General features: G+C 44.1%; 2 protein-coding genes across 8 annotated transcripts; both read right to left on the bottom strand.

The window, feature by feature from the left end:
- Window positions 1-500: 500 nt before the first annotated feature.
- On the bottom strand, window positions 501-4,234 carry lactb (lactamase, beta). 2 transcript variants are annotated; one of them, XM_035156812.2, is made up of 6 exons: window positions 3,131-4,234; window positions 2,971-3,037; window positions 2,028-2,218; window positions 1,640-1,922; window positions 1,373-1,538; window positions 501-1,216 (listed from the first exon to the last, which is right to left on the bottom strand). In XM_035156812.2, the coding sequence occupies exons 1-6, from the start codon at window positions 3,563-3,565 to the stop codon at window positions 685-687; spliced, it is 1,674 nt and encodes a 557-aa protein (XP_035012703.1). In that variant the 5' UTR covers window positions 3,566-4,234; the 3' UTR covers window positions 501-684. The 2 variants fall into 2 exon arrangements, with proteins under 2 accessions (XP_035012703.1, XP_035012704.1); XM_035156813.2 differs by having other exon boundaries at window positions 3,143-4,233.
- A 500-nt stretch (window positions 4,235-4,734) lies between these two features.
- tpm1 (tropomyosin 1 (alpha)) lies at window positions 4,735-15,913 on the bottom strand. Of its 6 annotated transcripts, XM_035156814.2 has the most exons (10): window positions 15,662-15,903; window positions 14,910-15,035; window positions 11,567-11,700; window positions 11,131-11,248; window positions 10,464-10,534; window positions 9,599-9,674; window positions 9,339-9,401; window positions 9,167-9,236; window positions 8,571-8,649; window positions 7,339-7,555 (listed from the first exon to the last, which is right to left on the bottom strand). In XM_035156814.2, exons 1-10 carry the CDS (start codon window positions 15,773-15,775, stop codon window positions 7,552-7,554), a joined length of 855 nt encoding a protein of 284 aa, XP_035012705.1. In that variant the 5' UTR covers window positions 15,776-15,903; the 3' UTR covers window positions 7,339-7,551. The 6 variants fall into 6 exon arrangements, with proteins under 6 accessions (XP_035012710.1, XP_035012707.1, XP_035012712.1 ...); XM_035156819.2 differs by lacking the exons at window positions 7,339-7,555; window positions 8,571-8,649; window positions 14,910-15,035 and adding exons at window positions 4,735-5,557; window positions 15,231-15,356 and having other exon boundaries at window positions 15,662-15,913; XM_035156816.2 differs by lacking the exons at window positions 7,339-7,555; window positions 8,571-8,649 and adding an exon at window positions 4,735-5,557 and having other exon boundaries at window positions 15,662-15,906.
- Window positions 15,914-19,918: the final 4,005 nt, after the last annotated feature.

Raw genomic sequence — 19,918 nt, 5'->3', positions numbered from 1 at the left:
ACAAACTTAGGAGCCATAGCATGCTTTGTAAATGGCAACCTTAGTCTTTCTATTGTGCATTTCTATAAAATGTATTGATTGAAATGGATGGATTTTTCAGGTAGTTTTTAAATGTGAAATGAATTCCTTCCTGTATGAAACCAAGATCTGGTATCAAAGGTCAGTGGCCTGCTTGTGTAAGAAATGCAGGAAATTGCCTCCACCTAGTGGCAGAATGGCCCCTGTGCTGTGTGTTTGTACTGAAAAAGTGTTTACTTTGCAATGTATGAAATGTATATAAATACAATATTTAGTTTTCTAAGACTATGGCACTAAAAACAAGCTCTATCAAAATGACACAAGATCATCATCATCATCATTGTGGGCGGCTGTGGCTGAGGGGTAGAGCGGTCGTCCTCCAACCAGGTCGGCAGTTCGATCCCAGTCTTCCCCATCTGCATGCCGAAGTGTCCTTTGGCAAGAGGCTGAACCCCGAATTGGCCCTCATAGAAAAAAAAGTGCTGCTAACAGATGCACTGTATGAATGTGTGCGTGAATAGGTGAAAGGCAAACTGTGCTGTGCAGCGCTTTGAGTGGTCATCAAGACTAGAGAAGCGCTATTTAAATACAAACTATTTACCATTTACAAGGTTCATCTGCAATGCTTCTCTGTGAAATGTGACCTCCTACTTTTCTGTGAACAACTTACTCTCGCAGGCGTCTGGCTTTGTCAAACTCGTGTGCAATTTTCAGTGCAGTGCCGTTGAGTCCCACAGACTGCATGTTAGTGATGATGGTGACCACCACCCCCTGTGGGAGCGGACAGTTCTGTCCTTGATCCTGCTCTTCCTCCTCTCTGGGTAACACTAGGAGGACGCTGCTCGCCCCCACAGCGCCGCCTGTGTGCGACACGTAGTGCCTGCGCCTCCTGCACTGGCCATATTTCTGCAGTTTCTCCACAACCAGCCAGCCCTGGGCATACAACCCATCCTTATCCCAGCTGGCCTCTGTCCTGTCAACTGGCGCCCACACATCTATGGCGGTTTTGGGTTTAAGGAAGCCTGGCAACAAGCCCTCTGTGTCCTTAAGGTGGGCCACCTGGTAGCTGTAGAGCAGAGCATTACCGAACAGCAGCAGGTCTCCCACCGTGGAGAGGAAGCCGCCTCCTGCCCACTTGTAGGAGTTGTCCACATACTGGCAGTTTACCACACGTCCTCTCTTGTTGACATGATAATATCTGTGGAGGAACATTATATTTTAATATGGACTCTTAGGATTCTTAGCACAAAACAACCATGAGCAAACAAAACGACCTCAAAAGAACCAACAGTTCTACTCTGATGTTACTGATACATCTCCCCTAAAATAACTTCTGACTATTTACTCTAATTACCTGGAGCGGTGATAAATAATAGGGCCATTCTCATCAGGCACAGTATTGAGCATCCCCAGCTCGCGGAACGTGTTCATCATGACGTCCAGGAAGTGCTGGCCGGCAGCTCGCTCCATTACAGCACTGAGCAGAGTAAAGGCGTGGGTGGAGTACAAAAAAGTGGTGCCTGCATGAAGCAGAATATAAATCGTATAAATCTTAATACATTTACATTGAGAATGAATCGTGTTTGACTTGTTTGATTAGCAGGAATAATCTGTGCTTTACCGGGTTTGAAAATGAGCGGGTCATCCTTGAAGAGCTCCAAGGCCTGAGTGACACTTTCAAAGTTGTCCTTCAAGTAGTACTCTTCATGCTCAAACTCTTTCTTCTTCTGAGCCTTGGTTGCTTCTTTCTCTTTGTTTTCAGATGAGCTCTTTTCATCCTCTTCAAGCGGTGGCTTCAGAAGGCGTTTCGCTTTCTCCCTGTCCTCTTTTACCTTTTTCGCATCCCTCTCATAATGTCGGATACCGCTCAGGTGGGACAGGATCAAACGAGGGGTTATCGTCACCTGAGAGAACAAGAGAATAAATAACGTGCATGTGAGATGAATACAAGAAACGCACAAGACAGGACTGCTGAAATATTACGTGTTGCATCTCTTCAACTGACTTACATCCTGTCCCTCAAACTCTTTCTGGGGAAATTCGGGGACATATTCCTGGATGGGGACATCAAGATCCAGTTTCCCTTCCTCGCAGAGTCGTGCAGCAGCTGCAGATGTGAGGGGTTTACTGATGCTGGCGATTCGCATCACCGTTTCTGGGCTGCACGGCACACGGTTCTCCAAATCAGCAAAACCGATCCCTGAATTTGAAAGAGTCATATTTGAATGTGATTTCAGTGAAGTCAGAGTGTTGCATTAAATCATTTTTGAGACATTTCAGTCAAGGAAAGAGACCATGGATGGACAATGCTGGCTAAGGTGCAAAAACTGGCAACCTAAGGGACTTTCAGCGACCTCACCAATTGAACATTCATTTTCTTATAATCGTTCGTTGGCCCGATGCCAGTGTTTGCTTAATTTCAGCAAGAGGGACAACTACAACAGCAACTGAATATTGTGAGAACACTGACACAATTAGTCAATAAAACTGGCAAATGAATTGGCAGCTATTTTGATGGTTGGTTAATAATCAGTGGCATTTTATAAGTGAATCTGATAAACGTTCTCCAGCTTCTCCAAAACGACTACTTGCTTTTTAATATAATTATAAACTCAATATCTTTTGTTTTAGTGCAAATAAATAACATGAAGCTTTATCCCATCAGCTCTGGGTAATTGTACTAGTACTATTTAAAAAAACATGGTGGGCTCCGTAGAGAGGACCTGCTCCTGATGTAAATATAAAGTGTTTCAATTTAAAGTTGCCCATTCGAGGGTAAAGAAAACAACAGTTCGTACAATTTGGATGAAACACACTAGTGAAAACATCACAAGGGTTATTTTGTATTCAATTACTGCCAATAGATCCCTTTCACACACTGGAGCTTTAAACCATTTCACCACCACTGTGAATCCCCCTGGAGAAGCCCCCCCCCACACCAGAGGCACCTACCCTCACACCAGACCTGAGCACCGTCCACAGAGACCCCGACCACCAGCCCCGGAGCCCCGACCTCAGCCTGACAACACACAGATAACACACACACACACGCGGATCATTATTGTTCTACGGGATATAGAGTGACTGGTAGTGTCCCAGCTCACACACCCACCTCTGCTCCTACCTTGATCCTCTGCAGCAGCTCCCTGCTCACTGACACCGCAGCTCTGTATCGATCCGTCCTGTCTGCCGCTGCAGCCTCATCGCCCCCCCAGCCGTGCTTCAGCCCCACAGCTAAAGCTAACCCCACACCGACCCCGCACAGCCACAGCCTGGACCTCACCCTGTGCGGGGCAGACGCTGGGTTCAGTCCCTGCGTGTGAGGTCGGTGCTGCTGAGAGAAAACCTTCCTCTGCTGCTGCTGCTGCTTCAGCCTCGTCCACAGGGACAGCGACCGCGAGGACAGGAGGCGAGGACACGAGGGACAGAAGCGGTGAGACACAAACAACCGCGACATGGTGAGAACCGCTTCTCTTACTGAGCGGACACTTCCCGAATGAATCATCGAACCAGACCTTACTAATCGAGACAGGTGGAAGGGTTGCATTCACGTGCCCCTCGGAAAAGTCCAAACTTCCCCGGTTGTGAACTCGACCACAGACTTTGTAAAAAGCTTCTTCTTCTATATATTGGATATTCTGAGGCACCTTTAATGATCTTGTTAGTTACACAATGATTTGTGTCTGGAGATTATGATCAGAACATTTATAAATGTAGATATTTTAAAAGGCCTGGTTTCTATTTGTTAATTAATATGTTTTTAATGTTTAAAAATCCACTAAAACTCGTCCTTTCAGGTAATGGGCGTATCAGTGATTATTCAGGTTGATGAAATGATTTAAAATCGTGTGTTTATTCAATGAAAGGTGTGACATCCTGTCTGTTCTCATTCTGCAAGTATCTGACTCCAGAGCTGCAGGATCCATCTGACAATGACACACAACTATCATTGTGTTATTTTCATCCTCTCTATTATTATCATAGTAACTATATAGTTGATTCTCTGCTGCTACCATTGCTGTTACAGTGATGTTACATTAGTGCATCGATTAGTATCACTACATTGGTGAGAGTATAATATAGTGAAATAGTGAAATGAAACACGCGCACGCACACGCACACACACACACACTTATCTCTCAGTGGTGCGACAGAGGACTTTGAGGTCGTGACAACTTCTTATCTGCTGTGAACACACGAAGAACTCGACCATGCTTGTGTTCACAGTAAGAGCTGAATAATACGATGTGTGCACACAGTTCTGAGGTGCTGCCCCCTTAGTAGATTACCTTTTTATTTTTCATTTTTAGGCTCATTATATGTCTGAGGGAAAATGGATTTAGGCTCCTGAGTAAAGTAAGATACCCTGCACAATATTTACATAGGTCATGCTCATTTTTCCACCGCTGCTTCATGGTTTGACTAATCAGAAACGGAGTTGATATGGTCCAGCAGAGCTCAGCTCCAGTGAACCAAAAAAAACACATGACAATGTTTTCCCCCCCAGATGGAAGCAAAGTTCAGTGTTGAGTGAAAATGAACCAAATTGAAGATCTCTCCACTTGTTCTGAAAAACACATTCTTCATCTCTGCGGGGAAGACGAAGTCTATTTAATATTCTTTTTCATTCTGTGTCTCCAAAATATATTAAAACCTTCAATTTACTCCACCTTCAAACAAAATGGACAAAAGGGCAACGTATATACACCACAAACAAAACTTTCAAAACGTGCTTTTATTTTCTAATTTGTACATTTCAGATATGAGAAACACTTGAAACATCTACATTGAAATAAATGCTAAAACGTTGCACAACCAGATGACTGAAATTATACTTTACAGACAAGATGAACACATTTTTGGAAAATGTTTTTTTTAAGAAAACTAAGACTATACTGTGATGTATTTGCATTTTTTTAAGACATTGCTTTACAGTACAGTAGCACCAGTATACATACTGACTGGTGCAGTCAGTATGTATACGTACACTTTCTGGGAGCAGGGCATGTATTTTTTAAAACATATTGTCTTACAGTATGCACAATGTTAATATTGTGGAGGTTTTTATATTAAGTGCAAAATTTCTCCACTTTATCCTTTGGTATGTGCATAATCAATGTCTAATGGAGCGTACCTGATCAGCTTAAATGCAGATGTAGAAAACAATAATGAACCCGATGGCACAAAAGAAATAAACCTATATCATAGAAACTGGCTTGCAAAAACAATGGTGAGTTCAGTTTAGTTTTCATCAAAAGGGAGTAATGGGTAAGCTTTACTTCCCTTTAGCTTTGCTCCTTGGTCAGGTTCTGCTGAAGGCAGGGCGGTGCGACGGGAATAGCATCTGGCTGTTTGTTTCTCCACCACGGACAAGGTACGAGGAGAGGTTTACGGTAAGCAAGGTGCAAGGACAAAAAGCCAAAAACCACAGTGTGTGATGGGGTCGGACCGTGCTTTCACAAATTATTCAGTTCCATTAGAGTCTGGTCCAGCATCTGGTGCATATCGAGGTTCTCTTCTTTAGCGTGTGAGAGTTTCTCTGTTAGAACATCAAACGAAGAGGTTTTAATCTCACGCAGAGCAAGCAGTAGTCACACAGTTGGTTAGCTTGCATTAATAATGGAGCTGGCTACATCGTTCAGGTCAAGTCATTAAATTAACCCGATCTGCACAGCACTGGCAGAAACAAGAGAAACACACTGAGTAAACAAGCTCATATTATGATGCGCAAGCAACCATGAAACAAACAGGTTACAGTCTACAGAGGACTCCTTATTAATGCACATAAACACAACAGTTAACACAAAAAAACGATTATTGTGTAAGTTTTAAGATTAGATTTAAATTTTTTAGCTAATCCCTGATTTTTCACTGCATTTCACTCTAAATACATCTCCACAAAACAGCAACACAAACTTCAAGCAGTGCAAGCGTCGTATAAGGCGACGATGCAAAACTGACGAGGTTCGGGTAACACACTGCATCAGATTGTCATACACATTTAAAAAAAAAGAACGAGGAACATGAGACATTCACACAATTTAGTCCTCATTCAAGGCCACACGTAGTTCATTAGTGAGTAGGCGGTTTTTCTCAAGTTGCGGGAAGAGGCGATCTTTGCAGTCAGAGAGCAAGTTGAAAAACAGAGAGAGGACAGGAAGTCAGAGGAAAACTAGAAAAAGAGAGAGGCATTGTCTGTTGACACCTACCTTCTTTAGAATAGGTCACTTAAGAGTTTGTTAAATCTTTGGAAACCACACTACACATGTATCTGAAAAGACTTTAGTTATCATGATGGAACAGTTTGTTGATGGGGGAGTTTTCTCTCTTTCTCTGAAACATGTAACACACGTGGATGGTAACGCATGAGAGGACAGTGTGTAGAGTAAAAACAGAGGAGGAGGAGAGTTAACACAGAAAGATCAAAAGAAACCATGGCAGCATAATTTCATTAACTTTAAAATTGGATAGAATGGCAACAAAATAGAAAAAAAATATGGATTCTGTAAATGCTGTGTCTGTCAATCTAAGCATTTACTTTAATATGTCTGATCAGCATTAGATTAAACTGTTGAGAATCAATCATTCTCCAGCCTCCTTTTTTTTTTTAAGTGTAAGAATGTGGCTCAGGGATTTTTCTACATTCTCATTGACATTATGAAAACACACAGCTCAAGCTAAAATATGCCCTGCTCGTCTTTCTGTGCCTGACGTTATGGAAATAAACTTAATAAAACGACTCAGAATGTGTGATTGTATATTTATTCACATTATGACAGGATACCGTGTACAGAGCCCATGTGTCATCACCACTGATATCAGTTTCATCCAGTTTTCTTTAAATCAGCAACCAGGCTCAACGAATCTCACATACTGTTCTGTACTCCACCGTTCCTTCACTTCACCACAGTCTTCCTGATCACAATCCAACACGAGTTCCCCCCGATCCCAAAATCTTTCCAGTCCCCTCATCCTGCCACAGGACTAAATATCCAAAAGTGCTCGCATGCATCAGTCTCAAATGCTAAGAGCGACTCAGCTCAGATTCCAGTCGAGTACCTGCAGTTGCTTTAGGTTTACGTGCTCACAGCATTACTGTGATATTTCTAATGACTCAGCCTCCCAGGACAAATATCTGAACAACATACAAAGAACATCCATGGAAGCCTATGACACTACACCAAGGGAAGCTCAACTAGTGGTTTTGTTGAGATGCAGAAAACAAAATGAAAAACAAAACGTCCTGGTTTTATTAAAGCCATGTGAGGACAAATGAAGAAGGAAAAAATAAAAGGACAGAGTAAAGAGATACAGCTTACATAGAAGGAAGGACGTTTATTTTTTACACAACGCAGAAAGTTTCTAGGATTCTGTACAAGAGATGAGATGCAGTAATCGTTGACATGAGGATGGAAACATGAGGAGGGAAGGAAAGCGAAGACAGAGAGGAAAGGGAAAATGGAGAGAAGGCTGGAGAGAGCAGACAGGTGCTGCTCAGCCGGAAGGAGGCGTCTTTGATGAGGTGTAAACAATTTATCTGTGTGGGAGAGAAGAAGTACAGTGAACCGGGGGGGTTGGCGCAGGACCTTCGCCGAAATTTGAGATGTGCGCCACAATACACCAGAACCACGGGAGTCACGGCACAAGACCACAATGCACAATGGGAGTGCATTGTGAGGTAGAGCATGCTGTCGTGCACAAGGTCAAAACAACTGCGCCCTCTCATCGAGATGCTGGCTGCTGAAACACGAGAAGCGGCGCGGGAGGGGGACAGATGTGGTGCACCTCGCCAATCTGGGTGTCAATCTCAGTCTCAAGGTCAAATGAGGATGGGCGACAAATGATTTAGCAAAACTGGGGGCTCGACCACAGTGATGCTAAACTGGGACAGTGTTATCCAGTATGATAACAGGATGCGGGGGGGGTTCAAACAAATAGGCAGGCCTTTCTTCAGCACAGACGTACACCATGTTAGTTTGAGAGGAGACACATAACAGTGAGTGACAGTGAGCGAATGACATTGAAATGTTTGAAACATTTCAATAGAAAACTTTCATATATTTTCATTCCTCAAAATATCACATGAAAATGCAATAGAATTTTAGAAAAATGGGGAATTCTAGAAAATGCACAAACTCACAGAATAAAATTATTTTTCATATAAAAAATAATAAAACTCACATTATTCAGCTATAAAATGTAAACAGACCCATGCTGCATGCATCTCAATACTTCAGTCCTGTTCACAGTATTCTCAATCACCAATAACACTGATACATCATCAGTGTCATGGTAACCCCTTAGAGTGAGTAGCATTACTGCAACTGAGCTTAAACTACACAGACTTTCACAATGTCTGTTTCAAGACATTCAACTTTAAGACTATTTAAAAACACAGCTGCATTAACATCATAATTCTAGGGGCCGATGTACTAATGATAATGGTTTCACAACATATCGGGGAGACGAGGTGGGGTAGCTGGTCGTGCACAGAGGACGGTGGGGACAGACGGTGACAGTGACATGAGCAGGCACGGCAAGTTGAGAATTACATGGAGGTCATGTCGTTGAGGGCGTGGTCCAGCTCCTCGCTGATGGCCTTGTACTTCAGTTTCTGGGCATACAACTCATCTATTGGGTGGGCCGGGGGTGTGGTGGTGGGAGGGAGGGAGGTGCAGTGAAAAGGAGGAGGGGCACGTGACAAGGAGGTGAAGGGGTGAAGTATCCAGACCATAGACAGAGGAGGGAGGTGATGTATAAAAGAAAAAAAACACAGTTGAGAAAAAAGAGGAAAACAAAGTTACACCAGAAATGACAGAATGGAAGCAACAAAAGGGTAAATTCCTGCCGTGTGGCTCTCACGCCTTTAGCTTTCCACTAATTCAACATCTAGGCCTCATATCTGAGAAAACATTAAAGCCATTCTTTTCCGACCTGGAAACTCACGAACAAACCAACTAGACTTAAACGAGGAAAGATATGATGCTGTCTGATAAAGAGCCATGATGAAATTAAGAGGAAAGTAGAAATAGTCAACAGCAAAGCAAAGAATCAGCTGATGGTAAAGAACTGAGCATCTGACTATCAATACTAAATATTTGAAAATAACCAGAGTAACATTCTGGGGAGCGGCGCAAAAAAACCATACCTTCCAAGTCATCAATGGTCTTCTCAAGCTTGGCTACTGATCTCTCAGCGAACTCAGCACGAGTCTCAGCCTGCGGCAGAGAGAGAGAGAGATTTACGAGTTAAGTCCAACACTCGCACCGTGACTCGTATGAACGCTCCCGGACTCCAGATAAGGGCTTGTGAAACATTACCTCCTTCAGCTTGTCGGTGAGGACCTTGATCTCCTCCTCGTACTTGTCCTCCTTCTGTGAGTACTGTGGGACAAAAACAACAACAGGTGTCAAACTCTGCGCGTCCCAGTGTGCTCAAAGTGATGCCATATATACTTGTACTGTGAAATAAGACTGAGGGGAAGAGATTCAGGCTCCCCCAGGCTGGTCTACCCCCCCCCGGTTTACTACCGGGGGGTGGGGTGTAACAGCATGCACGTGGCCAGGAGGGTCACGCTTACCTTCTCAGCCTGGGCCTCCAGTGACTTCAGGTTGTTGGTCACAGTTTTCAACTCTTCCTCAAGCTCAGAGCATTTGCTGGTGTTTTAGACGAAAGGAGGGAAAGTTGCCAAAGAGAAGAAGGGGGAGGAGGAGGAGGAAGCGGGGATGGACAGAATCGGACACGGAACAGGTGGAGGGAAAGAAAGAAAGAAAGAAAGAGAAGAGGACACAAAATCAATATGAACTACAGGGATAAAAAGAGGAGGGGACCCCAAGTAGCTAAAAAAAGTCCCTTAACACAGCAGGAATGTGAGTCTAGCAATGTGGCTCATGTCATCAAACAAGACGTGGTTTGGTTAAAAAATGATTTGGTGAATGCTTCCTGGGTTAATATCATGCTTCTCTTTAACGTGAGGTGTTATTCTTGCACAGTCCCTGCCATGTTAGAGGCGTGAAAGAGTGAAAGAGCCAAAGAAGAGGAAGGAGCACAGCAAGCAAAGCAGAGGCTCCATTCAGCAGCGCGAGTGAAAGTGAAAGAGCCACAACGATACAGAAGTGTGTGGGTTAGTCATTGTGTGTGTGTGTGTTAGTCTGTGGTACCTGTGTGACTGAGGAGTTTAGTGATTTCATGCTCTGCTCCAAAACCCTTAGCTCATCCTCCACTCGCCGAGCTCGTCTGTTAGTGGGCGTGGCGGCGTTTCGTGTGCAAGCCACAACCATTCAAACCACGGAAGGCATGCAAATAACCAGCAGAGACAGTAAGAACACAGGGCAACGCTGTTCAAATGGTAACCATGTCACCACACACTCTTGAGAGCCAACTGCCAGTGGTCATGTGAGCGGAAGTGCAGAATTGGTGAGTGTGAAAAGGGGGGGGCGTCTCACCTCTCTGTCAGCTCAGCGCGCTCCTCTGTGCGCTCCAGGTCACCCTCAATGATGACGAGCTTACGAGCCACCTTTGAGTGCAGCACAACAAAGTGTCACAAAACAGCTAATACTTGATGAGCGGCACAACTAGGATAATGCTCAATTGTTAATCCCTCAAAATGATAGTGAAATATGATAAGGTTACACTTGATAACTTTTATAGACACACTATGTGTCTGGGCATTGTTAAAAGCACAACAAAATATGTTATCAATACTATTATTGTTAATAAATGTACAGTATTTGTCAATAATTAAGACTTCTCATATGAACACATGCACTATGTTATTATGGTGGAGTTTTAGAATATTGTATGTGTCAGTATCTGTTTGCACACCAGCCTCTATTTACTGGTGCCCACAAAAAATATAGTTATTGACTAATTTATTGATAAATGTTTATAACAAATTATAGTGTGTTATAAACCATTTATTAACCATTAATGAATGTTTTATATTGTCTACTAAGAGGGGGGCTAAAGTTACCTTATGATTTTTATAAAAATGCAGGTAGAGTGTTGATGCTGATTATTATCAATAATTGTCAGAGTGTTTCACAGGGGTATTGATTTCTCTGCATGTGTAGTGTTCAGGGGGCGGCTGTCATTGGAGCCTGGAAACGTCACCTCCTCATATTTGCGGTCAGCCTCCTCAGCGATGTGTTTGGCCTCTTTCAGCTGGATCTCCTGCAGCTCCATCTTCTCCTCGTCCTTCATGGCCCTGTTCTCAATGACCTTCATGCCTCTGTGTGACAGAGCAAACAGTGGGATCAGGAGCTGGGACCCGACAGATACAACAGTCTCCCAGAGGGGAAAACATGTCTAAGTCTTCAATGTGCTCTTCTAAAGGTGAACGGCTGAATGCTTTCTGACATAGAGGGAGAAAATACAGGATTTGGAATGACTGCGCTATCTGACACAACTAGCGAGCACAGAGGCAGTGCTTGTGCCCCTCACAAAGAGATGGCCGCCTTGGATGTGTTTATGCCCTGCCACCTGCTCTCTACTGCAAGAGAGCGGGAGAAACAGAAATGGCCGAGATCAGAAGAAGAAAAAAACACACCTCTCGCTCTCATCAGCAGCCTTCTCAGCCTCCTCCAGCTTGGTCAGGGCAGTTGCCAGACGCTCCTGTGCACGATCCAACTCCTCCTCAACCAGCTGGATACGTCTGTTGAGGGAAGCGACATCGCTCTCAGCCTGGGGAGAGAGGAAACAGCGTGTCAGAATTGTTTTGGGCCTCAATCTTTAACAAAATAACGTGGAATCTTCACATGTGCACACATTCACGTCAGCCCAAAGAATGTAGGTGGTGTATCTGAGTGTAGTCAGGGTCGCTCAGAAGGGTTTCCCAGTGTCACCCGTGGGGAAATGCCCACCCAGGAGCGTTGCCTGTGCTCCTCACTGAGCGTAATGATAACAATGTCCCTGGCTGACAGAAGTTTGAATACCCAAGCCTCATTACTGGGCCCCAGGGAGAACATTAACAAGGCTCAAGTCAAAGGGCCTGGGACAATAACACTGGAAATGACTGCTACACATTCAACCCCAGGGGAAACTCTCTGGATAGTTTCCGACTGAGGGAAACATTTAATATCACCGGTCCCATGCTAAATGATCTGTTTGAGTCTTTGGAGGAAGACTGCTGTGCATCAATGGGGGGTGTGATATTGAAAAACGAGAGCAGGCCTCTTTTGAGATCAGTCAAACCTGGGTCTGCTTCTGTTTTCTGGTGTCCGCTCGGCATACTGAAAGATGCACAGTGAAAACAGGATACAGCCACAAGTCTGAGGTCTTTTCAGGCTCTTTCCCCCTGCAGCTCGTGTTAAAGTGTGCGGGGGGTGGGGGTGCATGGGCCAAAGTGCAAATGGAGGTGTGAAGCATGACAAGGAAGTTAGTGATCATCTATAAACTGAAGCTGTGGCCTTGATTCTGTTTAAAACACACTGTAAGGCCCCGACGAAAGAGTTTACTCTCATCCAGTTAAAAGCTGCTGTGTCCACACTAAGGGGAATCACTCTAGCTGTGAAAACCTGTTGTCCTTATATGGGCAAGTCAAAGAGCATATGAAAGCACAGTGCAGACTGGCACCTCAAATATTGCCACAGTTTACTTGTAACTTCCTGCTTTCTGGAAATGAAGTGTTTGAGCCTTGTTTCTGTGCCTGCAGCTGTGAATAAACCCAACTTATTGCGCACTAGCCCGGACGGGACCGTTACATTGAAGTGCGTCAGAATGAGACGTAAAGTGACACAAAGGAGGAAGATTTAGCGCCACATGTGACACGGCGCTTCCAAGTGGCTGCAGCTGACTGTGACCTGGGCATCAACGGGCCCAACGTCTCCAGTCATAAGCTCTGAGCCCCGGAGCAGCAGGGTATCAGACCCGGGGCAGGACTTAGTGGCGGAGCTGCAGGGAGCCGAGAAAAGCTCATCATGCAGGACTGCGCTGCATCCAGAGAAATCCCTCGGTCTCACTGCGTATGCAACACAATGAGCTGCACACTAATGCACATTACGAGAGGAGGGGTGAGGGCTAATTTATGCGTCTTTACGCGCAGTTAAACGTGCTTACTTGTTCCCTGGTCTTCTTCTCCGTAAGCAACTCCCTCTGTAATCTCTCGACTCTCTCCTCAGCATTGTCCGCCTGCATTTGCAACGATTTGATCCTTCGTTTCACCGCATCCAGCGATGCAGCCCCGGCCATTGTCTTACTCTACAACTCTGTACAGGTATATTATAAATAGGCGGTATAGAAAAAACACTGCAGGCGACAGTGTGCTGCGGCACAATTTCCGAGAAACTGACAAGCTGCGAGGTGACGTCCCAGATTGTGCCGAGCGCTGCGTGAAGACGGTGCGCAAGCTTTCTGGAGACGCGCTGTTATTTGTCCAGGAAGTAACGCATTTATCGAAAATATACATATTCCGCATGGTTGTAAAAATCCTGGAAATCTGCTCCATCGATCCCCTAGAATAATAAAAATTATTAATATTAAATGTTTAAAAAGTAGTTTCTCTATTTTAAACGGCAGGAACACACCCATCTTTACACCGCGATGCTCATGCTTGTGGTGAACTAGCGATGCTGCAGCGTCCTCTGCTGGCCATTTGACCGAGGTACACGTGGCGATACAATATTCTGAGAGCAGAGGCCGCTCGATAAGTCTCATTGAATTCAGTAATTACAGACTAGGTTCAGACAGATGAAGAAACAAGGCCGTAAAACAGCGAGTGGTAGTTAGAGCCACTCGAACATACTTAGAAGTAAACTAAAGGAAGAATGGGACAGAGACTACAGCGGTTATTTTAGAACAAGGGAATAAAAAAAGCCACATCAAGTGATTGGGTAAAAGTCACTGGACTACAAAGTGCAGCCACCACCATCTAACTCCCCGAAGGAATCCGATTAAAGGATTACTACAACGGGCTCTCCTCGGAGGCAGAGTTTAAGCCTGACTGCAAACTGATTCCCTCACTGACCCAATGTGAGCAAACTTATCCGTCTGCCGCACTTGAACCTGACCTGAACCGGGCTCGTTAGCAGGATTGATTATAACGAGAGAATGTTGAGGAAAGCCCAAAGTGTGGTTTTGTGTCCTGCAGGCCACGACCTTTAGAGGCCTCACGCTGATTTCGTCACATAGTTTTCCAGTCATGAATTAAAAAAATAAAAAATATGGGGGAAATGAAAACTTATATGATCGACAATATCTTAAAAAAAATGATCTTTTTTACTGTAGAAGATCTCAATGTAATTTACAGTGAGTTCTCTGCCTGGTACATTTCGATGGGAACTAGTGTTTTTCCCTTTGCTAAGCAAAGAGCGCAGCCCGCACATGTGAGCTCTATCTTGACCATATAAAGCAGTGGGCTATATTTATCCAGGCGCTGCTCTCATTGCTCAGTGAAGACTGCTTCACTATTCGCTCTATAAAAAACTTCCTCCTTTAAGACCTAAGTGTATGAGACTGAACACAGCAAGTAACTGGATCCAAAACACATAGTTAAATGATATTAATGTTTGAGCATATGGATGGATTGGATTTAATGTGTTATTTATTTATTTGTTTGTTTGGGCTGACTTGTAAGTGATTGGACATGTGATTCCCGACAAAGACATAAAGGACAGTTCAACAATAGTTGGGCATTTGGTCAAAAAGTCAATTTGGAGTTTTTAAGTCAATTTTCCACAATGGGCAGGTGCGTAAAACCTACCCATCAAAATAGATAAATAATTTGAGCATTTAATTTAAATGAAGCCACGACAGAGGGGAGTTTGCATCCCTCTGTGCTGTTGAACTGTCTTTTCACACACAGAGACTCACAGTGGCGACAGACTGAAGGTGCGTGAGGGAGGGAGCGTGATGGTGCGGGAGTGGTGCCATCGTGGATCCTTCTGGTTACTTACATCGGCGGCTTTCTTCTCAGCCAGCTCAAGTTTCTCCTGGGCGTCTTTAAGAGCCTCAGAGTACTTGTCCAACTCATCCTCAGTTCCCTTGAGCTTCTTCTGCAGCGCTACCAAATCGTCCTCAAGCTGAGGTGGGTGTCAGTGCAGGAGAGTTCAGTGTCAGGGGGGAGGAGGGGTAGTGATCAGCGTGGAGAGACGGAGTTGCGTGAGTGCGCACAGGTTGCGCGGAGGAGCGCACAGCACAGGAGAGGACAGGACAGGACGGTGGGAAGAGAGAAAAAGAAGAGTAAAGTTAGCTCATGCACGCTCAGGGTCAGATACCTTGGTGGCGACCTCCTCAGCGGCCAGCAGCTTCTCCTCAGCAGTTTGGTGCTCCTCAAACACTTTATCTCTCTCGTCCTCAGACGAGCGCAATTTCTTTTCCAACTCTCTTATATCGTCCTCTAACTACACATGCATTAGAAAGACATTATAGAGTTAAACACAATATCAAATAAACATGCATTAAAGTCATTTGTTGTCACAGAATTTTCAACATAATATTCCTGACTATATTTACATCACCAATTTCCAAAAACAGCTCAGAAGAGGAATTATAACATCCCCAAAAGAGCGAGAGAGAAAAAAAACCAAGAAGGATGTTTTACTCTTAATTGAGTCCTTATTTTGGAATTATCCACGAGTAATTAATCCTTATTTAGGACGCGGTCCATTCACAAGAGAAGAAGGGAAAAACACAAATAGGTGCCGACCTGTTTGCTTCTGTCCTCTGCTGCTTTCTTGTCTGACTCAGCCTGCTCTGCTCTGTCCAAGGCGTTCTCCTTGTCGAGCTTGAGCATCTGCATCTTCTTCTTGATGGCATCCATGGCTGCTTATTTCTTTGGTTCCAACCAAACTTCCAAATGAAAACCAAGGAGAGATGTGTGAGAGGGGCTCGAGGGGCGCCTGATCCTAACTGAACGCTAAGCTGGAGTGCAGAGTCTGCCTGACTGTGCCCTGTCACATATGTACTTTCAAGGGGGCCTGACTGGATTCCTTTGGACATCCAATACCATGTTGGAGGGGGCGTGTGTGGGCGCCCCGGCGTTTTTTTTTAAGGATCTGCTCTTGGATTCGTTGCTCCCAAACATTTGACTTCTGATACGCCTGTATATGGGATGTGACAGACAGGGGGGCAGCTCCAATGGAAAGGCTTCCGAATGGTAATGGACCAGAAGCCATTTAAACGGAGAAGATGCAGATGAGGACACTTTCTTACTGAAATCAACAGTAACTCTCTACATGGCACTTGTGCAGTTTGTTTAACCACTGTGTCAGCCCATTTAAAAGCAGTGTTGTCTCTTTGAGAGTGTGTTCAGCCTCCTGTTACAAAAATCTGGCATGTGTTTTATTCCATTTTCACACTTTTATATTCCCTGAATGTACATTCACACCGCTCCTTTTCTCTTTGACAGGGTGGGAGTGGGGTCACTTGCAGCTGCTTTTGTCAGCCTGCAGCCACTGGTGTTGTCTGTGTCGGGGCGGGTCAGTGGAGTGAGTAAAAGTCCCACTGGGGGGGTCACTTGTAGTGGGCCGTCTGATAAGAGATGCTTTCGGTAAGCCCTGCAAGCCCTAGAGGCATTGTTCACAGTCTGAGGGGCTCAGGACAGGGAAGTGTTTACCTGATAATGTATCGGATATCCTCCCTGTAAACTGTTGATGTGCCATTTGAATGTGGCACCACAGCATCCAGCTCCGGCCAGGCCGTGATGAGTTTTATACCTCAGATTTACAGCAGCTGAGCCACTGAGTGACTTGGTATTAAAGAAATGTTAACTGCTTTATACACTACTGAAGAAGAATATTTCAGTTTACATGCAGCTCATTTATTTGTCGTTTTATTCAATATTTTGTCAGATTGTAGTCTTTACACGTATAATTTATCACAATGTATACATTAATATTCGGATCCAATAATCCCCTTAAACCATTATTTAAATGTGACTTCTGACTCTCTTACTGACTATACTGACTAAAAAGCTAAGACACACGGCTGTGGTAAGTGAGGACACACCAAGTGTCTTCTGCTCCTCACAAAGATCCTCAAGGATATTTTTAGCATCGACTTCTCTTTCTTGCACCTGCCTTAGTCAGTAATATGGATCCTAGAGTCTGTGCCAAGAGTCCAAGGCCTAATGCCATGAGATATGTCCCCCAAAATAATCCTTGTCCTGCTCATAGCTTTGGTCTGTTTTATAAATTATTGTTGCTATGCCTGGCAAATGAACAGGGCACTCCTTCTTCACACCTTACTGAACAAGACGTGGGATCAGAAAGGTGGTTCACAATTTTATTGTTATGTTTCTTTTTATAACTCTGGCACCAGCCTTTTCTTAGATTCAGTGATTGGTCATCTCTGTCCAGACCACGCTCAAACAGACACGCATTTGTATAATTGTGATTGACACTGATAAACACTGGTCACAGATCCTGCCTTGTTCCTGCCGCCTGCTCTTCTCTCGCTCTGAAACACAATCAGTCTCCTGAGGGTTTTAGGATCACATTTCTGCAAAAGCCCTTTTATTTCTCAACAGTAATTTAAACGCTTATACATTTTTAACTTTGGAAAGCACCTTCTACATATAGAGACATCCCTGACACTTCCAAAACATTGCGTTACTGATGTAAGTCATTTGTGTATTCAAAGTATGTAAACAAATGTACATAGTTTCGTTGTGTGTATTTTACAGATAAAATATACTGAATTCAAAATTGTATGCATGCAGATATACTCTATAACGTTCTTTCTGACAGCACAGCTCTGGTTGTATTCTTCATTTTGAAATTTGATCTCAATCTTCCTCAACACTCTTTCACTCAGGGAAGTCGGTGAGGTTTGGGGTGGTACAGCAGATTGGCTGTGGGATTCTGGGAATGAAAGTAAACCCAGTTATGATGTTTCCTTTAACATACTGGCAGAGTAAAAATAACCTATACAAGGCCCAGTACACTTGTGTTGTCACAGATCTGCGTCTCCATTGGAAAATATAAAAGTCCTCACACAGTTAGACAGAGTGAAGTTTTTATTATTTTAGTACATTATGATGATATGAAAAAATACAAACTCATTCAATATTAATGTCAATTAAAAAAATATTCCACACTTTTGTGTCATTTTGGAAAAAAAGGCAGGTTCTCGTCCACCTAAATTTTTAAAACTAGCATTTGAACTGAAAAATCGGGTAATTTATTTACGATAACAACAGAAGTCACAGTGGTGTTTGTGTTTGTATTGTTGATATCCTCATCTCCCTCCCAGATCTTTGCCACCAGTCACATTAGTGAAGAATTCATCGGCTTACAGAGGATGTGTCTGTGTTGAAAACATCGAATGCATGAGCTCACTCAGCCAAGAGTCATCTCGCTATTCACCCTCCTGGGCGGCAAACAGCTGTGAGGATGTAGACTGACTCTACTGGATGAGGACTTCATTCCTCACAACAAGTGAGCGTGAGGGGGGAAAAAAACACAAACTTGCCACCTGACAACTGTTGCCCAGATCTGAGATGATCAGATGTTGGATTCCTGATCGTGTCCAGATTCGGTCGTCATGAGGAAACAGCTGAGTGAAACAGGCGCGGCATCGCGGAGAATTCATATTCACATTCATTACACTTGTATTATCTTAACTACCATGAGAGATTTAAATGACAACCATGGTTATAAACATGGTTGGAAGGGTTTCAGTGTTCAGAATTAAACATGAGGCCACAAAAATATGTGTGTATGGATGTAACAGGGTCAAAATCCTTTTTACTGGGATATGCAAGAAGTCAACAAGAGTCCCTGAACTCTCAGACGTTCACCTCAGTATCTGTGTCTCCGGTCATTTAGATGACACAGAGCAGCGTTACTCGAGTGCTGCGGCACCAACGCGAATACTGTAACCCTGTATTACTTAATCTGTTAGGCCTGCAGTGACAACCCACTATGCATGTGGAATGTCCGGTTCTACTCAGTAGCCGCTTGGGGACGGAGAATGGGCTTGACTTGGCCGTTGTGCCTGAAGTCATGTTTATATAAGAGCACCCCTGGGAGGGACATTAAAGGGTCTCTCATGGCTAAAAATCCTACCACATTAAACAAGCCATGTGTCTGCCGCTGAGGAGGCTCAGTCACGGTGGCCGTCTGATACAGGGAATTTGCAAGTTCTTCTGGGGAAAGTGTTTGATACTCTCAAAACTCATTCTCATTTTTTTTGTGAAGATATAATACCCTGGAATACCGCTTCTATAATTATTTTCCAATTATGTGCTTCTGCTTTCAGTGGACACGGTGTAGCGAGGGACGACAGAGTGTAGCTTGCCTTTTAACAGGGAGTGCACAGCCACTCAGTGAAACTCTGAGGAGCACAGGGCTGGCAGGCTCCTTCGTCAAATACCATGAGAAGATTTCTGCAGACATCGTCCAGATATATATATAGAGAGAGAGAGCTCCTTGGCTCTTTGAGATGGTACCCGTGGGATTGGATAGCTCCATGAAGGGGCATGATCATTTAGCATAGCAAAAATGGAATAGGGGGAAGTGGGAGGGTGAGCCCCGAGCTGTAACCCAAGCCTTCTCAATGACCCACTGCCACTGGATGTATTCACAGTAATGTTCCACTGATATATACCGCTGGTTGGGAGGCTCAAACTGGTACACTGGTGAACACAGGTGGACATGGAACAGGGCACAAGCAGCAATATTTTCCTTGGATGGATTTTTGCAATAAGGTTGCCACACTTTGACTCACACGGTTGAGCGTAGTGATAAATCTGTCAATAACGGTGTAAATCTCACACAAGTCTCCCTCAGCCGGTTGTAATTCCGCATAAACTTTCTGTTTAGGTAGTGGAAGCTGAGACTTCAGTATAAAGTGCTCAAAATTCACCCGTATTCACCACCACCCTGTTTAATCATTCGAGGAGTCAAATTCCTGGAGTATGAAGGTCAAATATTTCAGGTCCAGGTGCTTCACTGAAGATGGC

Source organism: Hippoglossus stenolepis, chromosome 5, assembly GCF_022539355.2.
Source record: "Hippoglossus stenolepis isolate QCI-W04-F060 chromosome 5, HSTE1.2, whole genome shotgun sequence".
NCBI lineage: Eukaryota > Metazoa > Chordata > Actinopteri > Pleuronectiformes > Pleuronectidae > Hippoglossus > Hippoglossus stenolepis.
This window is presented reverse-complemented; position numbering and strand designations above follow the sequence as displayed.